General features: G+C 40.8%; 2 protein-coding genes and 1 long non-coding RNA gene across 3 annotated transcripts; all 3 read left to right on the top strand.

Annotated features, from left to right (window-relative positions):
• Positions 1–529: 529 nt before the first annotated feature.
• Positions 530–3,313, top strand: LOC309701277 (OX-2 membrane glycoprotein-like; the record flags this gene model as incomplete). Its single annotated transcript, XM_082525370.1, has 4 exons — positions 530–696; positions 2,382–2,720; positions 2,815–3,123; positions 3,273–3,313. Coding segments are annotated over exons 1-4 (744 nt in total), but the record flags the coding sequence as incomplete, so codon positions are not given.
• LOC309701013 lies at positions 3,314–5,765 on the top strand. The gene is made up of 3 exons (XR_014274842.1): positions 3,314–3,379; positions 3,515–3,566; positions 5,552–5,765. It is a non-coding gene; the product is annotated as an uncharacterized lncRNA (long non-coding RNA).
• A 5,158-nt stretch (positions 5,766–10,923) lies between these two features.
• LOC309701241 (E3 SUMO-protein ligase ZBED1-like) lies at positions 10,924–12,810 on the top strand. Its single transcript, XM_082525335.1, has 2 exons — positions 10,924–11,822; positions 12,017–12,810. Exons 1-2 carry the CDS (start codon positions 11,376–11,378, stop codon positions 12,485–12,487), a joined length of 918 nt encoding a protein of 305 aa, XP_082381461.1. The 5' UTR covers positions 10,924–11,375; the 3' UTR covers positions 12,488–12,810.
• Positions 12,811–20,230: the final 7,420 nt, after the last annotated feature.

The following is a 20,230-nucleotide window of genomic DNA, read 5'->3' as shown; positions in this document are numbered from 1 at the left end:
GAATTTCTACAATAGCACGAGTTAGAGGTGGGCAGATTGATGCAGTTATCAATAGTATTGATACCAATGCTGGTATTGTTACTGGAGATATACTACTGCAATAGGATTGGTACTTTGTTTCTGTCCTGTAAGTTCAGTATGTACCTCACTGAATTCTGTTATGTAGTTGTTGTTTTTTTTTTTTAAATGAAACATAAAACACGGACTATGAAAGCCTCTTATTTTGTTTGTGCAGCTCTAACAACAGTGATACAAGCACAGCAGACTGTGCTGGTTGCAGTGGGAGAAGATGCTGAATTCAGCTGTCAGCTCTCGGAGACTAAATACATCCTTCAGGTCACATGGCAGAAAATCTTACAAGATGTGGAGACAAATGTTGACACCTACAGCTTTACTGAATTTTCAAAATGCAGAAAAAAATGATTGAGTTTGCTGATTAAAACACTGATGAAACTCTGCACTGGGAAGTTTTTGTACTTTACTTGGTACAGTTGATCATTTTAACACGCCTTGGAATGTCCCACAAGGAAGGGAGATTCTTCCTTCCTTCGTGGACATTTGAGTTTTCAATAATTTGGCTATTGTACGACGTTGTTTCAATACGTGGTACAATAGCCAGTGGGGACACAGAGACGTGCACCATGTCAAACTGTGGGATTCTGTGTTTGTTTTTTCTTTTTATGGCCTTTTCAAAAGGTAAGTTTTATTCCGTATTGTTGTTTTTGTTTTTCAAAGTTATTTATTGTGACAAGAGAAAAAAAAAAAGAAAACAAGAACCTTCACTCGTAATAATTAAAAATTGATCCTAAAATGTGAGAACTTTTCTCTGAAGTGACAAAGAGATTGTCTTTAGACAGAATTAGAGGGAGATACAATTACTGAAGAGTTTAGATTTTGTTTGAATGAGTGACAAAACGTTTCTCCCACTGAACACTCAGCCTAATAAAAAAGAACAAAATCAACTTTCTGTGTTGAGTTGTTCATCATTCAGATTAATGAGACTGTTTTGAGAGCTGTGTGAAAACAGCTTTAGACTGTTTTGTTAAAGGTTGCCCCATGCCTATTCATATTACGATGAAAGCAATAGATAAACCACGTTTGTGTGTTATGTATGTATGGTTGGTAAATTAACAAAAATTGGGTTGTATGTGGCCTACAATGTAAAAGACGTTTCACAACCCCAATGTAGTTAAAAACAAGAAGGCACTCATTTCCATTAGACAGAGACGGAGTTCAGGTCATAAGTAGTTTACTGACAATTATTTAACATTTGAAATTAAAAGATCCGTCAGTCCATTCACATATATACTGTTCAGAGAAGGAATGTAGTTTAGAGCAAAGTGTAGTAGTGTGAAGTGGCTAAACACACTCACCAATTGTTCTAAAATAAACAATTTATCAAAACATTAACAGTCTTTCACACATACATACGGTTTATACACTATTTTAAAAAGAAGGGCTTGAAGACTTGATTGATTACAAAAAGTCTATTAAAATGTTTTGGGTAACCACAGAAATCTTAGTCAGTTATGTCTGAGAGAGAATGTTTATGACAGAAGTAATGCCAAAATCTCAACAAACCAAAGTTACATACATGCTAAAGAGAAAGATCAAACAGTGCTGAAATTAGGAAGTGGGCAATATAGGGCTTCCCCAGTGAAATAACTGATCTGAAATAATTGAGGCACAAATTAATAAATAACATACCAGTAATCCACAGAAGGGGAGGCCTCTGGGAAAATGTAGAAAATCAATGGGAATTTCTACAGTAGCACGAGTTACCAGTCAATACCAGTCCTGGTATTGGTTATGTTGAAGTGATGGGTTTTATAATTCATTTTTGGTCCACTGAAGGGATTGTTTTGTAACCCCAATATTGATATTTTGTAAATAAAAATATGACCTCAATTAAACCTTTAAATTCCCTGCACTTGTCATAGATATCTACATGATGTCCAAAAAATATACATCAAGTCCAAGGTTCTAATGTTGAACGCCATATTGATGTCCAGCTTAAATCATGGTTGGACCTCCAAATTGTTGAAAAAGTTCAAATGCAGTACAGACCTCCAGAATTGGTCATGGACCAACAGAACCAATATAAACATGATCTGTACATCTATCTGACTTTCTTTGTTTAGTTGGTAGCTAACTGAATTGTGTTACTTTTTATAGATTATAGAAAATGTACCTGAAACATACAGTATGAAACAATGAGTGTCAGGTTTATATTTATAGTCTACATCACATTTAAGTGGTACCCACATGTCAATTTGTTTGAGCCTAAAACACAGACTACTCCATGACCCGAATTATTGTTTAATCCTTCCCATCAATACCTCTCAGTTCCACATCTCTAACTCATGTTTTTCTCCATGCAGCTCTAACAGCAGTGGTCCAAACACAGCAGACTGTGCTGGCAGCAGTGGGAGAAGATGCTGAATTCAGCTGTCAGCTCTTGGACACTAAAGACGTCCTTCAGGTCACATGGCAGAAAATCTCACGTGATGTGGAGACAAATGTTGCCACCTACAGCAAGTACTATGGTCAGAGAGTGAATGATGGCTTTAACGATAAAGTCAAGTTTAAATACACTGAACTACAGAACTGCTCCATAGTCATCAGGAATGTGACGGAGCAGGATGAAGGCTGCTATCACTGTCTGTTTAACACTTATCCTGAAGGCTCCTTCACAGGTAAACCCTGCCTCCAAGTCTATGGTAAGAACTTTTACCTTAATGTGATTAAATGCACCAGAAGCTGGTTTATTCTTGACAACATGGTCCTTATAACATATGTCCTGATCCTTCACAGAGCTGCATGAACCTGTTGTTGATGTCAGAGAGTCAAACTCTACTGAAGAGTGGGTTGTTTCCTGTTCAGCCACTGGTCGACCTGCTCCCACTGTAACACTCAGTGTCTCACAACAAGACCTCAGCTTCTCACAGTACAACACTGTCAGTGTGTCCAACACCAACGCTACATTCACTGTCACCACTACAGCTGTGCTCTCAGGTTCATGTAAACACAGCACACAGGTGGGATGTGCAGCACGAGTGCTCTCTGCTCCTCACAGAGAGGTGATGGAGACGATTCCTGAGGTCCAAAAAACATCTGTTGGTGGTGAGAAACTCTTTCTGTATACCACAGACTAGACTAGAGACGGATGATACTTGGGTAAATTTGACTGGGATCTAATAACAATGACTTCAGTACTTCATGAGTGATGTATTATTGTTGGTCAGCGTCACGTTCTTCTGTTTTTTTCACAGATTTTCCCTCAATCACTGTAATAGCTGCAGCAGAGCTGGTGTTGGGGTTTGTCTTTTTCTGTTGCTCCACTATGCTGCTTGAAGAAAAGTTACCTTTTCACTTTCTAGTATGTCGTTTTGTAATGTGTCTTATCTTATTAACATGATAGTGATTTATTGATTCTAACCCTAAATCTATCTAGTAATGTCTGCACATATTTTCAGTACTGATTTTAAAGTGTTTTAATCCTTCTCTCACTCAGGGAACCAAATAAGGATTCAAATACTTCAAAAGTCAACCAATGACATTGATGTGTAAGACTATTTAATAATTATTTATTTTTTATATTTCATTTATTCATTCATTCTTTGCACTGTGATTTAACCCATCTTTGTGTAAAGCAGGGGTGTCAAACTCCAGGCCTTGAGAGCCAGCGTCCTGAAGCTTTTAAATGTATCTCTGCTGCAACACACCTGAATAAAATTATTAGGTCATTAGCATGACTCTACCCTACTCAAGTAAATTTAAATAAATGTAAGTAAATACCACCAGGTAGCTCCACTCGTACCCAGTGTAACGGGAAGTGAGAGGATTAGGTTTTGGCGCTTTGAATGTTCAGTTGTGTGATGCAGCGATTAATGTTTGAGTAAAATATTGGGCTCCCTCGTGTCTTCCCTACATTCCTCCACAATGTACGTTTTTGCAAAAATGTACTTCTAGAAGTACTTTTATTACACGATGTTCATTCACTCATGAGCTGCTGCAACATGAATCAAATGGCTGAACTGCCACCTTGGCGTGCAGTCAAGTTCTACAGTCTGCTAATGATCTAATAATAAGTATTAATATTCCTCACTCACCTTACTAAATGTTTGTTAACACAGCCAGAAACATTTGCATCACAAACACAGACTAGTGTTTATTAGCAGAAGCTTTTGGGTGGTTGCTCTCAAACCTGTGTACAAGTTTAAGCATTAATGGTCCCTTCACTGATTTCCAGGTATCCAATGTCAGGGCTAACAGATGGATTCAGACGCAGGAAGCGTTCTGGCAAGCAAAGGGTTGACAATTTATTAACACAGAGGGAAACCACAGTGATGTGTATATACAGTGAATGGGGCAGGGCTTCAGGGCTCCAGGGGAAGGAATCCACACTCGCTCTCCACTCGGCCCAAACTCCGCCACTCCTCTTCTTACGCACACTCGCTTCTCCACAGCCACTCTCGCTCCAATTTCCACTTATGTTGACACACACAGGGATCACAGGTCAGGGTCTGCCACCAGTTCCGGGGAGATCTAAACACAAAGAGTCCAATTAGATCAATACGCCACACAACACTGAGAGAGTTTGTCTTAGGAGAGCTGAGAGCACGAACATGGGAGGTTCAACGTTCCAGTGCCGAATACTCCGTGCCGCAGCGTTAAATAGGCAAGGGGGACGCCGCCTGATCAGCAACAGGTGTAGAAATCACCACAGATGCGTGGGCCAAGGGTGAGAGCCCACAATGAGCTCCACCCAGGGAAGCAGGAGAGAAAACAAAACAAACCTGTGGCCAACATGAGTGAGCCGGAGAGGCACAGGGACCATGACAGCCAATACCAAGTGCACAAGTTCACCCCAGATGGTTCCTCTTCTCTGTAACTTGGAGGATGTGGAGTAGGCTGTATTTTAATCAAAGACATATCAATCATTCAATCAATCAATCAATCAATAACCATGTCTAAAAACAACACAGGTTGACCAAAGTGCTGTACACAGTAAAAGAAAAAGTAAAAAGTAGAAACAAATACACACAATGAACAAAACAAAAAATAATCCCAAATTTCGTTTTTTTTTTCTGAAGGGGTCAAACACTTTTATGCAAGAATGACAGCGAGGTGAAAAACCTTCACCCGCAAGAAAACTCGAGCTGTGACTCGTAGTACGAACACACACCTCACAGTAACACACTTTAATTGTTTAATGTGAACTTTTTGCCAAGCTAGCTAATCCTGACCAACACACCAGACACAGAAGATAAAGGAACGATGTTTTACTGTTAGAGACAGAAAGGTTAAAACATTTTGGCAGAGGGCTAAAATTACCCAAAAAGAAATTCCATTTGACCAAAAACACTTAATTTTTAAAAAATTAAGTATATAGTTATGAATAATGAACAAATAATTAACAAACTGGGGTTTATAAATCGTGTAACACATCCTTATGGTAAGAAATTTTACCTTAATGCGTTACATGTGTTAGAAGTCAATGTATCTTTAACAATATACTCCTTATTTTATATCTCCTGATCCTTCACAGAGCTGCATGAACCTGCTGTTGATGTCAGAGAGTCAAACTCTACTGAAGAGTGGGTTGTTTCCTGTTCAGCCACTGGTCGACCTGCTCCCACTGTAACACTCAGTGTCTCACAACAAGACCTCAGCTTCTCACAGTACAACACTGTCAGTGTGTCCAACACCAACGCTACATTCACTGTCACCACTACAGCTGTGCTCTCAGGTTCACGTAAACACAGCACATAGGTGGGATGTGCAGCACGAGTGCTCTCTGCTCCTCACAGAGAGGTGATGGAGACGATTCCTGAGGTCCAGCAGACGTCAGATTATCAGTGATGGTGAGAAACTGAGATGCAATAACAATGCATTGTGGTAGTATGCATTTTCTCTTTGATCAATAATTGATGTATTCATTTTGATCAGTGTCACATTTTTCCTGCTTTTTCAAGTTTCCTCCTGGATCATTGTATTAGCTGCAGTATTGGTGATGATGGTCTTTGTCAGCGTTGCTGCTCTGCAGTAGGCTACTCTTTAAAGAAAAAGATGAGATAACTTTCATTTTTGATTTCTTGTCATTTTTTTCTACACCAAAATCTATCCAATAATATCTGCATAACATTTTCTACTTGTGATTTAGTTATTAATTCTTTGCTTCATGATTCAATCGGTCTTTGTCTAGTATTAAATTTTATGTTTCCCATTTTATCCCACTGGCTTTAAAGTGTTTCACCAGATTTTTACGAAGTATTTACAGTCTTTTGTTGTCTCTGTCCCAAATGTTCTGAAATGTGTTGCATGTATTAAAAGAAGTTGGACTTTACCAAAAAATGTACAATGTACTTATAAACTTACATTTATGAAAGCTGAACAAACATTGATATACTTAACTTTTGTAACAGTGAAAGGCGATCTGTTTTTATTGATAAATATATATGTTTGCATTACTGTTATTTGGATTGCCATGTTAGAACGTAGCAAACAACATTGTTTGTTCCTCTATGGTTTCTTATTTTTTACAAATTTAAATGTTTTTTGTCAAAAGATTAATAATTTCATATTGAGGTCAGACGGTCAGCAGTTTTGATGTTTTTGCAGAGATTTTATTTTTTGCAAAATAGCACAAGTAAACATTAAAAGTAGTTCCTAAATCAAGGCATTTATTATTAAGGCGGCCATTATTATGGCCCTGTGTGGAAAAAGTGATTGCCCCCTAAACCTAATAACTGGTTGGGCCACCCTGAGTAGAAACATCTGCAATAAAGCGTTTGGGATAACTGGCAATGAGTCCTTTACGAGGTGCTGGAAGAATTTCTGCCCACTCATCTTTGCAAAATTGTTGTAATTCAGCCACACTGGAGGGTTTTTGAGTATGGACCACCTTTCCAAGGTCACAGCACCTCAATCAGATTCACGTATGAACTTTGGCTAAGCCATTCCAAAGTCTTTATTTTGTTTTACTTAAGCTGCTTAGAGGTGGACTTGTTGGTGTGCTTTGGATCAAGTGCACTTCAGCTTGTGGTCGTGAACAGATGGCCAGACATTCTCCTTCAGGATCCCAGAAACTGGATTCTGTTCATCTTGACGTTGCATCTCCAGACTGAGAGATCTCAATTACTTTGTTTCTTATTTGCTTCTGAATTTCCTTGGATTGCGCCATGATGTGTAGTTTTTGAGGATCTTTTGGTCTACTCTACTTTGTCAGACAGGTCCTATTTAAGTGACTGATTCAGCACAGGTTTGGCAGTAATCGGGCCTGGCTATGACTATGGAAAAATTGTATATTTTCTATTGATAAATGCAAATATTTTATGTCTGTTATGTGCATTGCCGTGTGGAGAATATAAGGAAAAAAATTGTGTGGTTTACATTGTTTCTTCCTCTTAGATTTCTTGATTTTTTTTTTAAAATTGCAATAACTTTATGTTAATTTCAGTGCACTTTCACATTTCTTTAAATTCAAACTACAGTCCTGTGAATAACTAGAAACACTTCTAGCAGCACGAATGTGAGGTAATTGTTTTCTGCTTGACTTTATCAGTCTCTCATATTGTTGTGGAGGAATGTTGGCCCACTCTTCATTACAACGTTGCTTCAGTTCTTTGAGGTTTGTGGGCATTTATTTAAGCACAGCTCTCTGAATGTCCCAGGTTGAGGCCTGGACTTTGACTGGACTTTGCTTTTCAGCTATTCTGCTGTAGATTTGCTGCTGTGTTTGGGATCATTGTTCGACTGCAAGACCTAAACTTTACCTATTAAACAGTTAACTCTGTATTTTACACTTTATGTGAATATTGTTGCAGATTTCAATTATTAATGTTTTTATAACTTTGTTCTTTCTTATATTTAATATTATACAATATTTATACTTCATGTCTCTGTCTTCTTTTGAACACTCCAGCACAGCATCACTATAACTTTGTCCTCACTGACAATAAAGCTGTTTTATATATTTCGTTGCAAATGTTTCAAGCAATTTGTAGCTGTATCTTAAGATATTTTGTTAATAATATAGTATTTTATATTGTTTTTTTCCCCATATTTGAGAAATATTTAACATGTAAAAGTCTGTTTATGTACAATTTGGTGATATTAGCCCTGATTATTGGAGGAACTTGTACATGAAGCAGATTTCTGAGACTTCAGATTTGAAGGTTGTTGTCATATAATCTAAATGATGGCAGATTAACGTTCCCTACCTCTGTCCTACAACCACAGGACTCCTTTGCATTCGACTGATAGAAATTTCAAGCTCAGTGTTAATGAAGATTTCAAAGGCCTTAGTGCAGGGGTAGGGAACGTCTAAAACCTGCAGGGACGCCCTCGAGGCCTGGAGTTCCCTACCGCTGCCTTAGTGTGAAAGGAATGAAGCTGTAGCGCCTCCCAGTGGTTGAAAAGAGGTACACAAGAGGTTTTTGCAATCAGCTGGGACAAAGGTACATTATGAGAATAATATCTCTGACAAACCTCTACCTCAATTAAAAGATGCATTTTGATTTACATGAATGCACTTCATCTTCTCTGCAAAGGCTACACAACCTTCTTTGCCATTTGAGTGTGTCCAGTCTAGCTGAAACCAGCTCATTACTGATGGCATAAAAACGATCTGTGAGGTAACATTTTTACTGTCATTCATTCCTGTTGAAAACTTGTCACGTGTTTGCTTAGGTTCTTCTCAATAATCCTCCCGTATCCTGTGTAAAAACGACCCGAGCTTAAAGTATACAGACTGCCGGGAGGGGCGAGACGGTAGTTCCATGTGTCATTTTCTGTCTCTCTCTCAATGTCGAGTCTGCGTCTTAGTGTGATGGTTTCTTGTTCCTGTTTTATTGTGAAGGTCTGCGTCTCATGTGAGTGTGTTCAGTTTTACCTCTGTCTCGTCTTGTTGATTATTCCCAGCTGTGTCCACCACCTGTGTGTAATTCCCCTGTGTTTCTCTGTGTATTTAAGTCGTGTCCTCTGTCATTGTAGTTGCTGGTCCGTCTGTGTATCCACCATGTCTCACCCGTGTGTTCTCCCTGCTGTCCATCTCCTCTGCTCGTTCTTGTCCAGGTTTGTGCTCTGTAGTTTAGTTGTTTCCAGTCTAGTTTAGTTCCTGCTCCATTTGCTGTTTGTCCATATTTATTTTTGTGTTCAATAAACCACCTTCACTTCTCCACTACTGCCTGCGATTGGATCCTCATTTATTATTTTCACACGGCTCTCCTTACCCGCCGTGACAGTACGGACCAGCCAGATATGGATCCAGCGGCAGTCACCCCACCTAGGGAGCTTCAGGAGGCCGTTATCGACTCTGCTTCTAAATTGATTTACCAACTGTTAGAGCATGAGGGAGAAGCGTCTCTTTACACTGTGGAAGCCAACCTACAACACCTTATTTCCAGTTACCCCTGGTTATTGGACTCACTGCATCTGCTCGTACAGAATTTTTGTTCTTCACGAGCTTCACCTACACCCCCCCCCCCCCCCCCCCCCCCGCCGCTACCGCTCGCCTGCTCAGTGATATCATCAGTGACAAGTCAGGTGATAGAGGCTAATGCAAAATGGTGTTTCAGTGAGGCAGAATTTATTATGACAATACATTTTTTTTTAAATACTCAGTATGAATTAAACAGGTTAAAGGTCAATGCTCTGTTGTAATATATGATATGATTGACAGCAGCCCAGCAATATCAGTAAAACGCAAATTAGCCACATGGTGCAATGTAAGGAGCTCTGTGATTGGTTAGGAAAGGACAGACTGGCTACCTCGATTTTTCTTCACTGCACATTGATCCATAGCTTTGCTCTGTAAAGGCTAACAAAGTGCTTTTGCTTTACAAAGACATTCAGCGTCGGTATTCACTCTTTTAAAATGCCACTGAACACTGGAGTGAAATGGAGCCCTGATCCTCAGAGTTTTATTGTTGTTAACATTTCTTATAGATAGCACAGATAGTGCCCCACTGCAGTAATCACTCATGTCTAGATATTCCTGTTAAAACGGAGTTTTTCCTCCCCACTGTAACATGGCAAACATAGCAAACGAATAATCCAGCTGAAGCTTCAGACAGCCGTCAGACAGTGAAACACTGCCATCTGCTGGACTCCAATAACAAAGACGCTGCTTTGACGGGTGAGGGAGTTTCAACAAGTCTGCAACGACTCAAGCATCAAACTACTAGGGGTGGGGGAAAAAATCGATACTGCGTAGTATCGCGATATTTTGTTTGCCAATAATGTATCGATACAGGGACAGCAGACATCGATATTTTGTTCCAAAAACTTCCAATCCACCAGATGGTGCGGTTGAGCTTTTTCTCTAGTGAGGTCAGCAGAGGTTAGGTCAGCACATGGGAAAATTGATCAAACAAAGATGGAGGAAGAAAAAGAGATCAGAAAAGCGCCATCTGCGTTTAAATCAAACGTCTGGACGTACTTTGGATTTTTTAACAAGGATGGAACAAATGAGATGGATATGACACACGGGATTTGCAAGGTGTGTCGTATGAAAATAAAGTACTCTGGGAATACTACGAACATGAGGGCCCATCTTACACGGCACCATCCAAATATAGCATTAACCGCGGACGGGAAAGCTAGCTCTGAATCAGCTCCACTGAAAAATCAACCAACGCTGGACACTCTTAGCTTAGCAAAGCTATCTCCCAATTCAGAGCGAGCTAAGAAAATAACACAATCTATCACGTACTTCATCTGCAAAGACCTGCGTCCTTACAACATTGTGGAAAACGAGGGCTTTTCTTACATGATCAAGACGCTGGAACCCAGGTATGTGATACCATCACGACGTTTTTTCGCCGACACAGCCGTACCCAATCTCTACATAGATGTGAAGCGTAAAGTTGAGGAAAGTTTGAGCACAGCAGAAAGGGTTGCATTAACTTGCAACGCATGGACCTCGCGGGCTGTGGATTCATATGTGACTATAACAGCTCATTATCTCACAGCGGACTGGCAACTGCTGTCTTACGTTCTCCAAACTCGAACATTACATGAAAGTCACACCGGAGCGAACATTGCAAATCTCCTGCAAAATGCAGCACAGGAATGGGGGATTGCCGACAAAAATCTTGTGGTTGTCACCGACAATGCTTCTAATATGACAATTGCCACTCAGCTAGGGGGATACCTGCATGTAAAGTGTTTCGCCCATACGCTCAATCTGGCATCACAACGAGCCTTAAACCTGCCTGCAGTAGCCAGGGTCTTGGGGAGAGTGCGGCGCATAACTGGGTTTTTCAATAGAAGCACAGTGGCAAACCACACTCTGGAGCAAAAACAGAAAATGTTACAGCTCCCGACTCACAAGCTCAAGACCGACGTCTGCACGAGATGGAACAGTGCTTATGACATGCTCCAGCGTTTCCTTGAACAACAACCTGCAATTTGTGCAGCGCTGCTGTCTCCCGAAGTCAGAAAGAGTAGCACATATCTTTACTCTAAATGAGACGGATATTGGGAACACTGAAGAAATTGTCCGGGCCTTGAAGTCAATGCAAGTCGCGACTACTGTGATGTCTGAGGAAAAGAATCCTACTCTGTCTCTCGTAGCACCGCTGCTAGCACAGCTGTTGCACGACACCCAAGACAACATTGGTGACACAGCACTGGTCAGAAACATCAAGCAAAGTATCAGTCAAGATCTTAAGAAGAGATATGCCAGCACAGTCGAGAGGAACACCCTCTACACAGCATCAGCTCTCGACCCACGCTTTAAAACCCTGCCATTCCTGTCACTGGAGGAAAGACAGGAAACCTATGCCAGAGTGGTTGCTGAGGCTATAACCCTTCAGGTAAGCAAACATTCTGGTGTTATAATTTAAATAACTTACAATATTAGTAGATCGGTGATATTTTTGTCATATTGGTAATATTCTATTTAACAATTAAATACATTAATTATAATTTGCTAACATATTACTGCATACTAAAAGATATGAAATATTTATTTTCTCCCTCTCTCTGTATGTGTGTGGGTTTTCTACAGGAAGAAAAGAGGCAGCAGCCCATCTGTGAGCCAGAAGCCCATGAACATCATGAGAAACCCGACGAGACTGAACAAAATCCCAGACCCCCTCTCATACCAGCCAAGATGAGGAAGTCTCGTGGGTTAACAGACTTGCTTGGTCAGACTTATGGTGATGTTGGAGCCCCACCAAAATCATTATCTGCCACAGCTGAGGAGGAGGTGAAAAGATACCAGGAGGTCACATCACTGGCACTCACAGAAGACCCACTAAGCTGGTGGAAATCCCATGAGGAAGTCTATCCTTTCCTGGCCACGCTGGCAAAAAGATACCTTTGTATCCCAGGTACTAGTGTCTCGGCTGAAAGAGTCTTCTCAACCGCTGGAGACATCGTCACAGCAAAACGGAGCACTCTGACTTCAGAGCATGTTGATCAGCTCCTTTTTCTGAGCAAGAATGCTGACATTGCTTCACTGTCCAAATGTGTTTAACTTTTTAGGGCAGCAACAAACAGGACAGTTTACTTATTTTAATTTAAGAAATGTTTTATTTTATTTAAATTTAAAACTTTTTTATTTAATGTAAAATTATATTTTATTATAAGCTATAATTGTACCAGATAGTTACGTTCAGTTAAGTTGGTTACTAGACTGTTATACAAACCGTTCACTTTGTCAGCAATAAAACTGACTGACATGAGAGAAAGACTGAGTGTGAGACTTTATTATTAAAATAAAATGAATAATGATAAAGTTTACCTTTATGGACAAAATCTGCAGTAGAAAAAATATGTGATAAATCACAAAATATTGTATTGCAATACCCATAATATTGCAAAAATATATTAAAAAAAATCGCAATAATATCGTATCGTGAGTTAAGTATTGTGATAATATCGTATCGTGGGGTGTATGGTGATTCCCACCTCTACAAACTACAGAACTATTATAGCGGACATGGTGCTCTAATGACTGCTTCATTAACGCAGGTCAGAAAGGATCAAACGTATCAATAAATTATAAAACACAAAACGTCTCTTATTGCCCAGGGCACAGGAAGTGAGTGACCACTTAAGTGTGTTCAACAGGAAGCTAAAAGTTGTTAGCTGTTAAAGTGTTCAAAAAACAGCAGGAGCTCGGTGTGAGGCCACAGTGGGCCAAAAAACACACACAAGATGACCTCCAGCAAGGACAAAATGTATCTGGACGTCTCTGTGAGCATCTGTCTCACTGTGTAAGTGTAGCACAGTGTCTGTGTGTGCATGGCTGGGCAAGAGAAACAGCACAACTGAAAGCCAGCACAGACACAAACTACACCTTTCTTGGCTGCTGCCTGAAAGCACATTGTGCGCTGTCGATCTTGCGTGCTGTAACATAACATCTAATATTTGGTATCTACTGTTATCTACTGTTAGCTGTTTTATTGTGATGGTGCTATATTTATTATGTTGCTCTTTCTTGTTTGTTTTCTCTTCTGTTTTTTCTTATCTCCATACAGGTGATCCAGGTGTTTTGTTTGTTTTTCTTTTTTTCTTCCCCCCTTTCTCACCGTCTCTTCTCCCCTCTATTTTTTTTCTCCCCCTCTCTTTCTTTCATTCTTTCTCCCTGTCCTATCCCCCAGTCATGTCTGTCCCATCTGTAACAACCAAAAATCAAATCAAATAAATATATAATTATAATAAAGGTCAATCAAATGGCCCAAACACAAGACCGTGATGATCCAATTGGTAAAGTAAAGCCGCTTGGCATCTTTCTTGGCCTTCAGACAACAATTCTGATGGCTAAAGATCCAAACGGGACAGGCAAAAAAAAAAAAAAAAGATGAGTCAGTGAAGCAAACTGATCAGCTGTCTTATTGTGTCTTTTGTGTGTTTGGTTTTGTGTATTCAATGAACCGAACGCCGTCTTTACTGCACGAGGGTGTGACCATCCACATCCTTTCATCTGTCCACTGTCAGCCAATAATTTTATAAAAATCTGGCCAAGTCTTCCAAGTGTGCGTGCTTTTCCTTCTGACCAGATGCAGATTTCTGTACCATCACTTTATTGCCCTTATACTGTTCAGCACACAGTGTATGTGCGCTAAAACAGAAACTGTTTCACTGCTTCTTTGTAGTGGCAGGTTACAAAACATCATAAGATGCTGAGTGGCCATACAAGATGGAATTTGGTTAGCAACAACTCTCTGAGGCCTTTACTGTGAAACACAACGCTGTCTTATCCGGTTAACTTCAAGATTTAATGTGGGATTTTTTTGTAATCCAAGACATAATGCCAGGTCAACTCATGCTTTGAACCTAATCTGCTCCAGAGCAAATCATGTTCCAAATGTGAGATCAACAGGTAGAAAATCACCACCTACTAACCAGTAAGACCGAAAAAGAACAAAATAAATAAAATCCCCGATCCTGGAAGATCCCTCAGACCACTGTGTGCAGAGAGTAGGAGGGTGTAATGTCTTTGTCTTTCCATGATGAGCAACAATAATGAACATAGATTCTCTACAACAACTTTATTGTTTTGGAAGTATTAATATATTATCCCAAAACTTCTACATTTAACCTTTTAATCAGACCAGCAAAAATCTAGTATTGAATTTTAGCAGCAGTCATAAAAAATTATTTGCTAAAAGCATTTTTGCAGCTGAATATTTTAAATTACAGTTAACTTTACTTTTTGGCTGTTTTACCTGTAAGACATTAAAATAACATGCTAAGGTTTAATAGTCTATATGGAATACACTCTGAGGCCTGGGCAGTGTTGTGCTAATAAGAGAAGGTTTGTGTGTGCAGTGAAACAGTAATTTTTTGTATTTCACAATTTATTGATATGTTTGATCCTTTCTGACCTGCGTTAATGAAGCAGTCATTAGAGCACCATGTCCGCTACAATAGTTCTGTAGTTTGATGCTTGAGTCGTTGCAGACTTGTTGAAACTCCCTCACCCGTCAAAGCAGCGTCTTTGTTATTCGAGTCCAGCAGATGGCAGTGTTTCACTGTCATATGACGGCTGTCTGAAGCTTCAATATGATTGTTCGTTTAAATTAGATCGTTTTATACAATAGTTTGTGTTTGCTAGGTTTGCTATGCAACAGTGGGGAGGAAAAACTCCGTTTTAACAGGAATATCTAGACATGAGTGATTACTGCAGTGGGGCACTATCTGTGCTATCTATAAGAAATGTTAGCAACAATAAAACTCTGAGGATCAGGGCTCCATTTCACTCCAGTGTTCAGTGGCATTTTAAAAGAGTGAATACCGACGCTGAATGTCTTTGTAAAGCAAAAGCACTTTGTTAGCCTTTACAGAGCAAAGCTATGGATCAATGTGCAGTGAAGAAAAATCCAGGTGGCCAGTCTGTCCTTTCCTAACCAATCACAGAGCTCCTTACATTGTTGCGCTGGAGAATAACTAAATATAATATAAAGATGATATTGAAAATAATCTTTTGTAGAGTCACTACTTAGTGGGCAGAGGACAGTTATCACTTTGCTGGATGCTTTAAAGTCGCATGTTCTGTATTTGCAGATTAACAGGATATTAACAGATTAACAGCTTTCATTAGACTTCATATGATAATCAACAGTGAAGTGTTTCTCTTTCAGTGTTTATTCTTGCTCATTGAATGATCTCTGTTCAGATAATATGCTGCACTCATCTCATGTTTCTTTAAATACGGCATCACTTGTCCAGCTGTCAAACTCTGAAAGAGTTACAGTTTCACCACTGAGCACTTTGAATGGTTATTCTTTTATTTAAAAGCACTTATTCTAGCTGCATCATCAATACGACAAAAACTGTGACTTTAGCAAAGGTTTATCTAAAAATATTTAGGGGGAAATGTTCCTACACCCCTCATGTAAACGTTACACCTCCAAAAGGGAGAAATAATCAGAATAAGGCGTAATCATTGTCTTGATAATAATGACCATGAAAATGAAACTAGGCCTACCTTTAGTTCAGCACACTCAGTGTTGCATAAAGACATGCGAACATGCCATCATCCATTCTGGAGCCTACTTTTAAAAAGAGCGAGCTGTTTATTCTGGCTGAGTAGCAAACAGAACCAACCATGACAACCTAAACTGGGAAAACACTCGGAAACCTTGAACACTGGGAATATGGAGACACAGGGGGTAGGTGAACAGGCACTCTGACAAAGGACAGAGGAAAACAGAGACAATATATATAAGACAAGAAGTAACACAGACACCCTTTTCGGTGACAAAAAAGAGAAAATATCCAGTGAAAGGCAGTTCTCTTGGAAAAACTGCCTTATTGATGTCAACGGTCAGAGAAAAATGTCTGATAGGAAGGCAACCGTAGCTCATACAACCATTTGTTGCAACCAAAGAATGCAGAAGAGCGTTTTGGTCAGCTAAGAACAGGAAATTGAAGCTACAGTTCTCAAAATTTGACATGAGAAGATTGGATAAATGTTGCCTGGTCTGATGAGTCTTGATTTCTGCTCTGACATGCAGATGGTCGGGTCAGAATTTGGCATAAATAGCACGAAAGGATGGATCCATGCTGCCTTATGTCAGCTGTGCAGACTAGTGGTGGTGGTGTCACTGTGGGGGGGAGGGGCGGTATTTTTTTTGCTGAAACGTTACATAGTGAGTGTGTGTGTGTGTGTGTGTGTGTGTGTGTGTGTGTGTGTGTGTGTGTGTGTGAGTGAGAGAGAGAGAGAGAGAGAGAGAGAGAGAGAACAACTTGAAACAAACTGCAGCAATAAGGGCAAACTAGTGCACAGTTATGTTTACGTGAGCGTTATTTTGTATGCATTTGTACAGTTCCATAACTGTGAGAATACATTGATAGCATTTAACTCTAGTAACAGGCATTTGTACCAGTAAGCATGAAAAAGTAGGGAAAAGAACTAGTATGTAAGCACTGACTAGTACTGTAAAGTATATGTGTATATAGGTCAATCGTGGCTCAAGAGTTCGCAGTTCATCCTGTAATTGGAAGGTTGCCAGATTGAGCCCCGCCTCCGACAGTCTCGGTCGTTGTGTCCCGGGGCAAGACACTTCACCCGTTGTCTACTGGTGGTGGTCAGAGGGCCCGGTGGCGCCAGTGTCCGGCAGCCTCGCCTCTGTCAGTGCGCCCCAGGGCAGCTGTGGCTACAATGTAGCTGCCATCACCAGTGTGTGAATGTGTGAATGACTGAATGTAGTGTAAAGCTCTTTGGGGTCCTTGGGGACTAAGTAAAGCGCTGTACAAGTACAGGCCATTTACTGTGCATGTGTTTATGCTCAAGTGTATGAATAAATTAGTCAGTTTTAAACAGTTGCAATTTAAACAGTAGAAGAGTGGCACTATATTTATATATTTATAAAGAATTTCAAACAACAATTAATTGATGGTCAAAGCAGGTTTATTTAATTAATATCCAGATTTCCAATTAGTTCCGAATTGATTCAGCAGCAAATCACATCACCAGTCACTTCAAGGCTGTATGTATTATTGTAAGGTAGACCCTACAATAATACATACAGAGAACCCAACAATCATATGACCCCCTATGAGCAAGCACTTTGGCGACAGTGGGAAGGAAAAACTCCCTTTTTACAGGAAGAAACCTCCGGCAGAACCAGGCTCAGGTCGGGGCGGCCATCTGCTGCGACCGGTTGGGGTGAGAGACTGAAGACGTTTGTTGTAGGTCTGATTGAAGGACTGATGTGATGGTAAGTTGTCTGCTGCTCCGCTTTGAATATTGAGAGATTAGTTGATGGATTTCAAGCCAAATTGTGCCCAAGTTTAAGACCACATTCATTGCTTTTTTTTGTTGATGTTATTGTTTTGGGCTTTTTTTCCACAAGAATTTCTAGCTCCCCTAGAATTCTGGCCACCCAAACGATGATTGCTGCTGAGAGAACACAAGGTTTTGTCCCCCTGTACTATTCATGTCAGTGCAGGGGGTTCTCCTTGAGAGGCCAGGGTGGAAAAAGGGATGCTTCAGAACCTCCGAGGGTGTTATGCGCAGATTTGCATCCAAGGCCAACATTTCTTTGATTAGCCTTACAAATAATGTTTGGCCATTTTCCGGTCCTCGCCTAACTTTCAGCAGTTTTTCGAGGTCATCGAGACACTTAAGTTTTATATATCGAGTTTCCTTTGATCGATAATGTGTCTCGTATTGAAATTGTTCTTGGGTCTTAAATGTCCAGCGCTGTTTGTTGTAGTTATCCTCGATGAAGTAGCAGTCAGTGTACAAGCCAGACTCTAGGAGATGATCTGGTAGCTGACCCTGGGTTTCAATTATGAATTTTAAAACATCATAATCGTCTTCCCCAGGATAGAGAGGCACCCCTGTAGCAAGCTCCACAGCTACCAGCCCCAGAGACCACATGTCGATTGCTTCGTCGTATGGAATGCCAAGCATAACCTCAGGTGCACAATAACCAATTGTCCCCACACGGTCACCAGGAATCACTGCAGAAGCAGGACATGCGAGGCCAAAGTCTATGAGTTTGACTTTGACGGGAGACTCACTGTGGTTCAGCACCATGATGTTTCCAGGTTTGAGGTCAGCATGCACTATTCCCACAGAACCCAGGTGGAACAGAGCATTTGCAAGCTGATGCAAAATTGGCCTGAGTTCTCTCATTGGGAGACCTCGGTTATTCCGGTCCCCAATGTAGTCCCACAGGCTTTGGTCAAGCAATTCGAAATTCAGGCAAATGCGCTGTCCATCGAGGAAATAGTCGTTCCATTCCACAATGTTGCACCTGTCTGGATCCAAGCGTCGTAGCTGCTCCAGGATGAAAATTTCCAGTTTTGCCTGGAGCAGAATTTCAGGGTCGCTCTTGTTGACTTTAATAGCAACGGTTTTGTTGTTTTTTGTATCGCGACATCTGGTTACCAAACCAAAGCCTCCTTCTCCAAGGAAAGCCTCTACCACGTGGTGATCTCCTAAAATGGTCCCTTCCGTTATTTGAAGATCATCTTCAGAGGCAGATGGGTTGGCTGAGGTGTTGATGTCTCCTTTTTGAGGAAATTCAACTGAGTTTTGGAAACTGCAGCTGAATTTTTGCAATCCATGACTTTTCCAGCTTGAAGGCTGCTGAGAGAGCACAAGGAGTTCTCCCCCTGTACTATTCATGTCAGTGCAGGGGGTTCTCCTTGAGAGGCCAGGGTGGAAAAAGGGATGCTTCAGAACCTCCGAGGGTGTTATGCGCTGATTTGCATCCAAGGCCAACATTTCTTTGATTAGCCTTACAAATAATGTTTGGCCATTTTCCGGTCCTCGCCTAACTTTCAGCAGTTGTTCGAGGTCATCGAGACACTTAAGTTTTATCGATCGAGTTTCCTTGGATCGATAATCTGTCTCGTATTGAAATTGTTCTGGGGTCTTAAATGTCCAGCGCTGTTCCTTGTGGTTATCCTCGATGAAATAGCTGTCAGTGTACAAGCCAGACTCTAGGAGATGATCTGGTAGCTGACCCTGGGTTTCAATTATGAATTTCAAAACGTCATAATCGTCTTCCCCAGGATAGAGAGGCACCCCTGTAGCAAGCTCCACAGCTACCAGCCCTAGAGACCACATGTCAATTGCTTCATCATATGGAGTGCCAAGCATAATCTCAGGTGCACAATAACCAATTGTCCCCACACAGTCACCAGGAATCACTGCAGAGGTGTTACATGCGATGCCAAAGTCTATAAGTTTGACTCTGACTTGAGACTCACTGCGGTTCACAACCATGATGTTGACAGGTTTGAGGTCAGCATGCACTATTCCCACAGAACCCAGGTGGAATAGAGCATTTGCGAGCTGATTCAAAATTGGCCTGATTTCTCTCATTGGGAGACCTCGGTTATTCCGGTCCCCTATGTAGTCTGACAGGCTTTGGTCGAGGAGTTCAAAATTCAGGCAAATGCGCTCTCCATCGAGGAAATAGCCGTTCCATTCGACGATGTTGCACCTGTCTGGATCCAAGCGTCGTAGCTGCTCCAGGATGAAAATTTCCAGTTTTGCCTGGAGCAGAATTTCAGGGTCGCTCTTGTTGACTTTAACAGCAACAGTTTTGTTGTTTTTTGTATCGCGACATCTGGTTACAACACCAAAGCTTCCTTCTCCAAGGAAAGCCTCCACCATGTGGTGATCTCCCAAAATGGTCCCTTTAGATATTCCAAGCTCATCTGAGCCGAAGGATGGGTTGGCTGACATGGTGTAATGTGTCTGTTTGCGCTGTGAATTGGTGAGAAACAAAACTGAACTTGTTTTGGTTTC

The sequence above is a fragment of the Aulonocara stuartgranti genome, assembly GCF_965226115.1.
Source record: "Aulonocara stuartgranti genome assembly, chromosome: 23".
NCBI classification, from domain to species: Eukaryota; Metazoa; Chordata; class Actinopteri; order Cichliformes; family Cichlidae; genus Aulonocara; species Aulonocara stuartgranti.
Note: the sequence above shows the minus strand (reverse complement) of the source record. Positions and strands in the feature narration are given on the sequence as shown.

Coding starts and splice junctions, on each gene's coding strand:
- LOC309701241 (XM_082525335.1), top strand. CDS start 11,376: ATGACATGCTCCAGCGTTTCCTTGAACAACAACCTGCAATTTGTGCAG. Junction 11,823..12,016: donor CTGAGGCTATAACCCTTCAG/GTAAGCAAACAT, acceptor GGTTTTCTACAG/GAAGAAAAGAGGCAGCAGCC.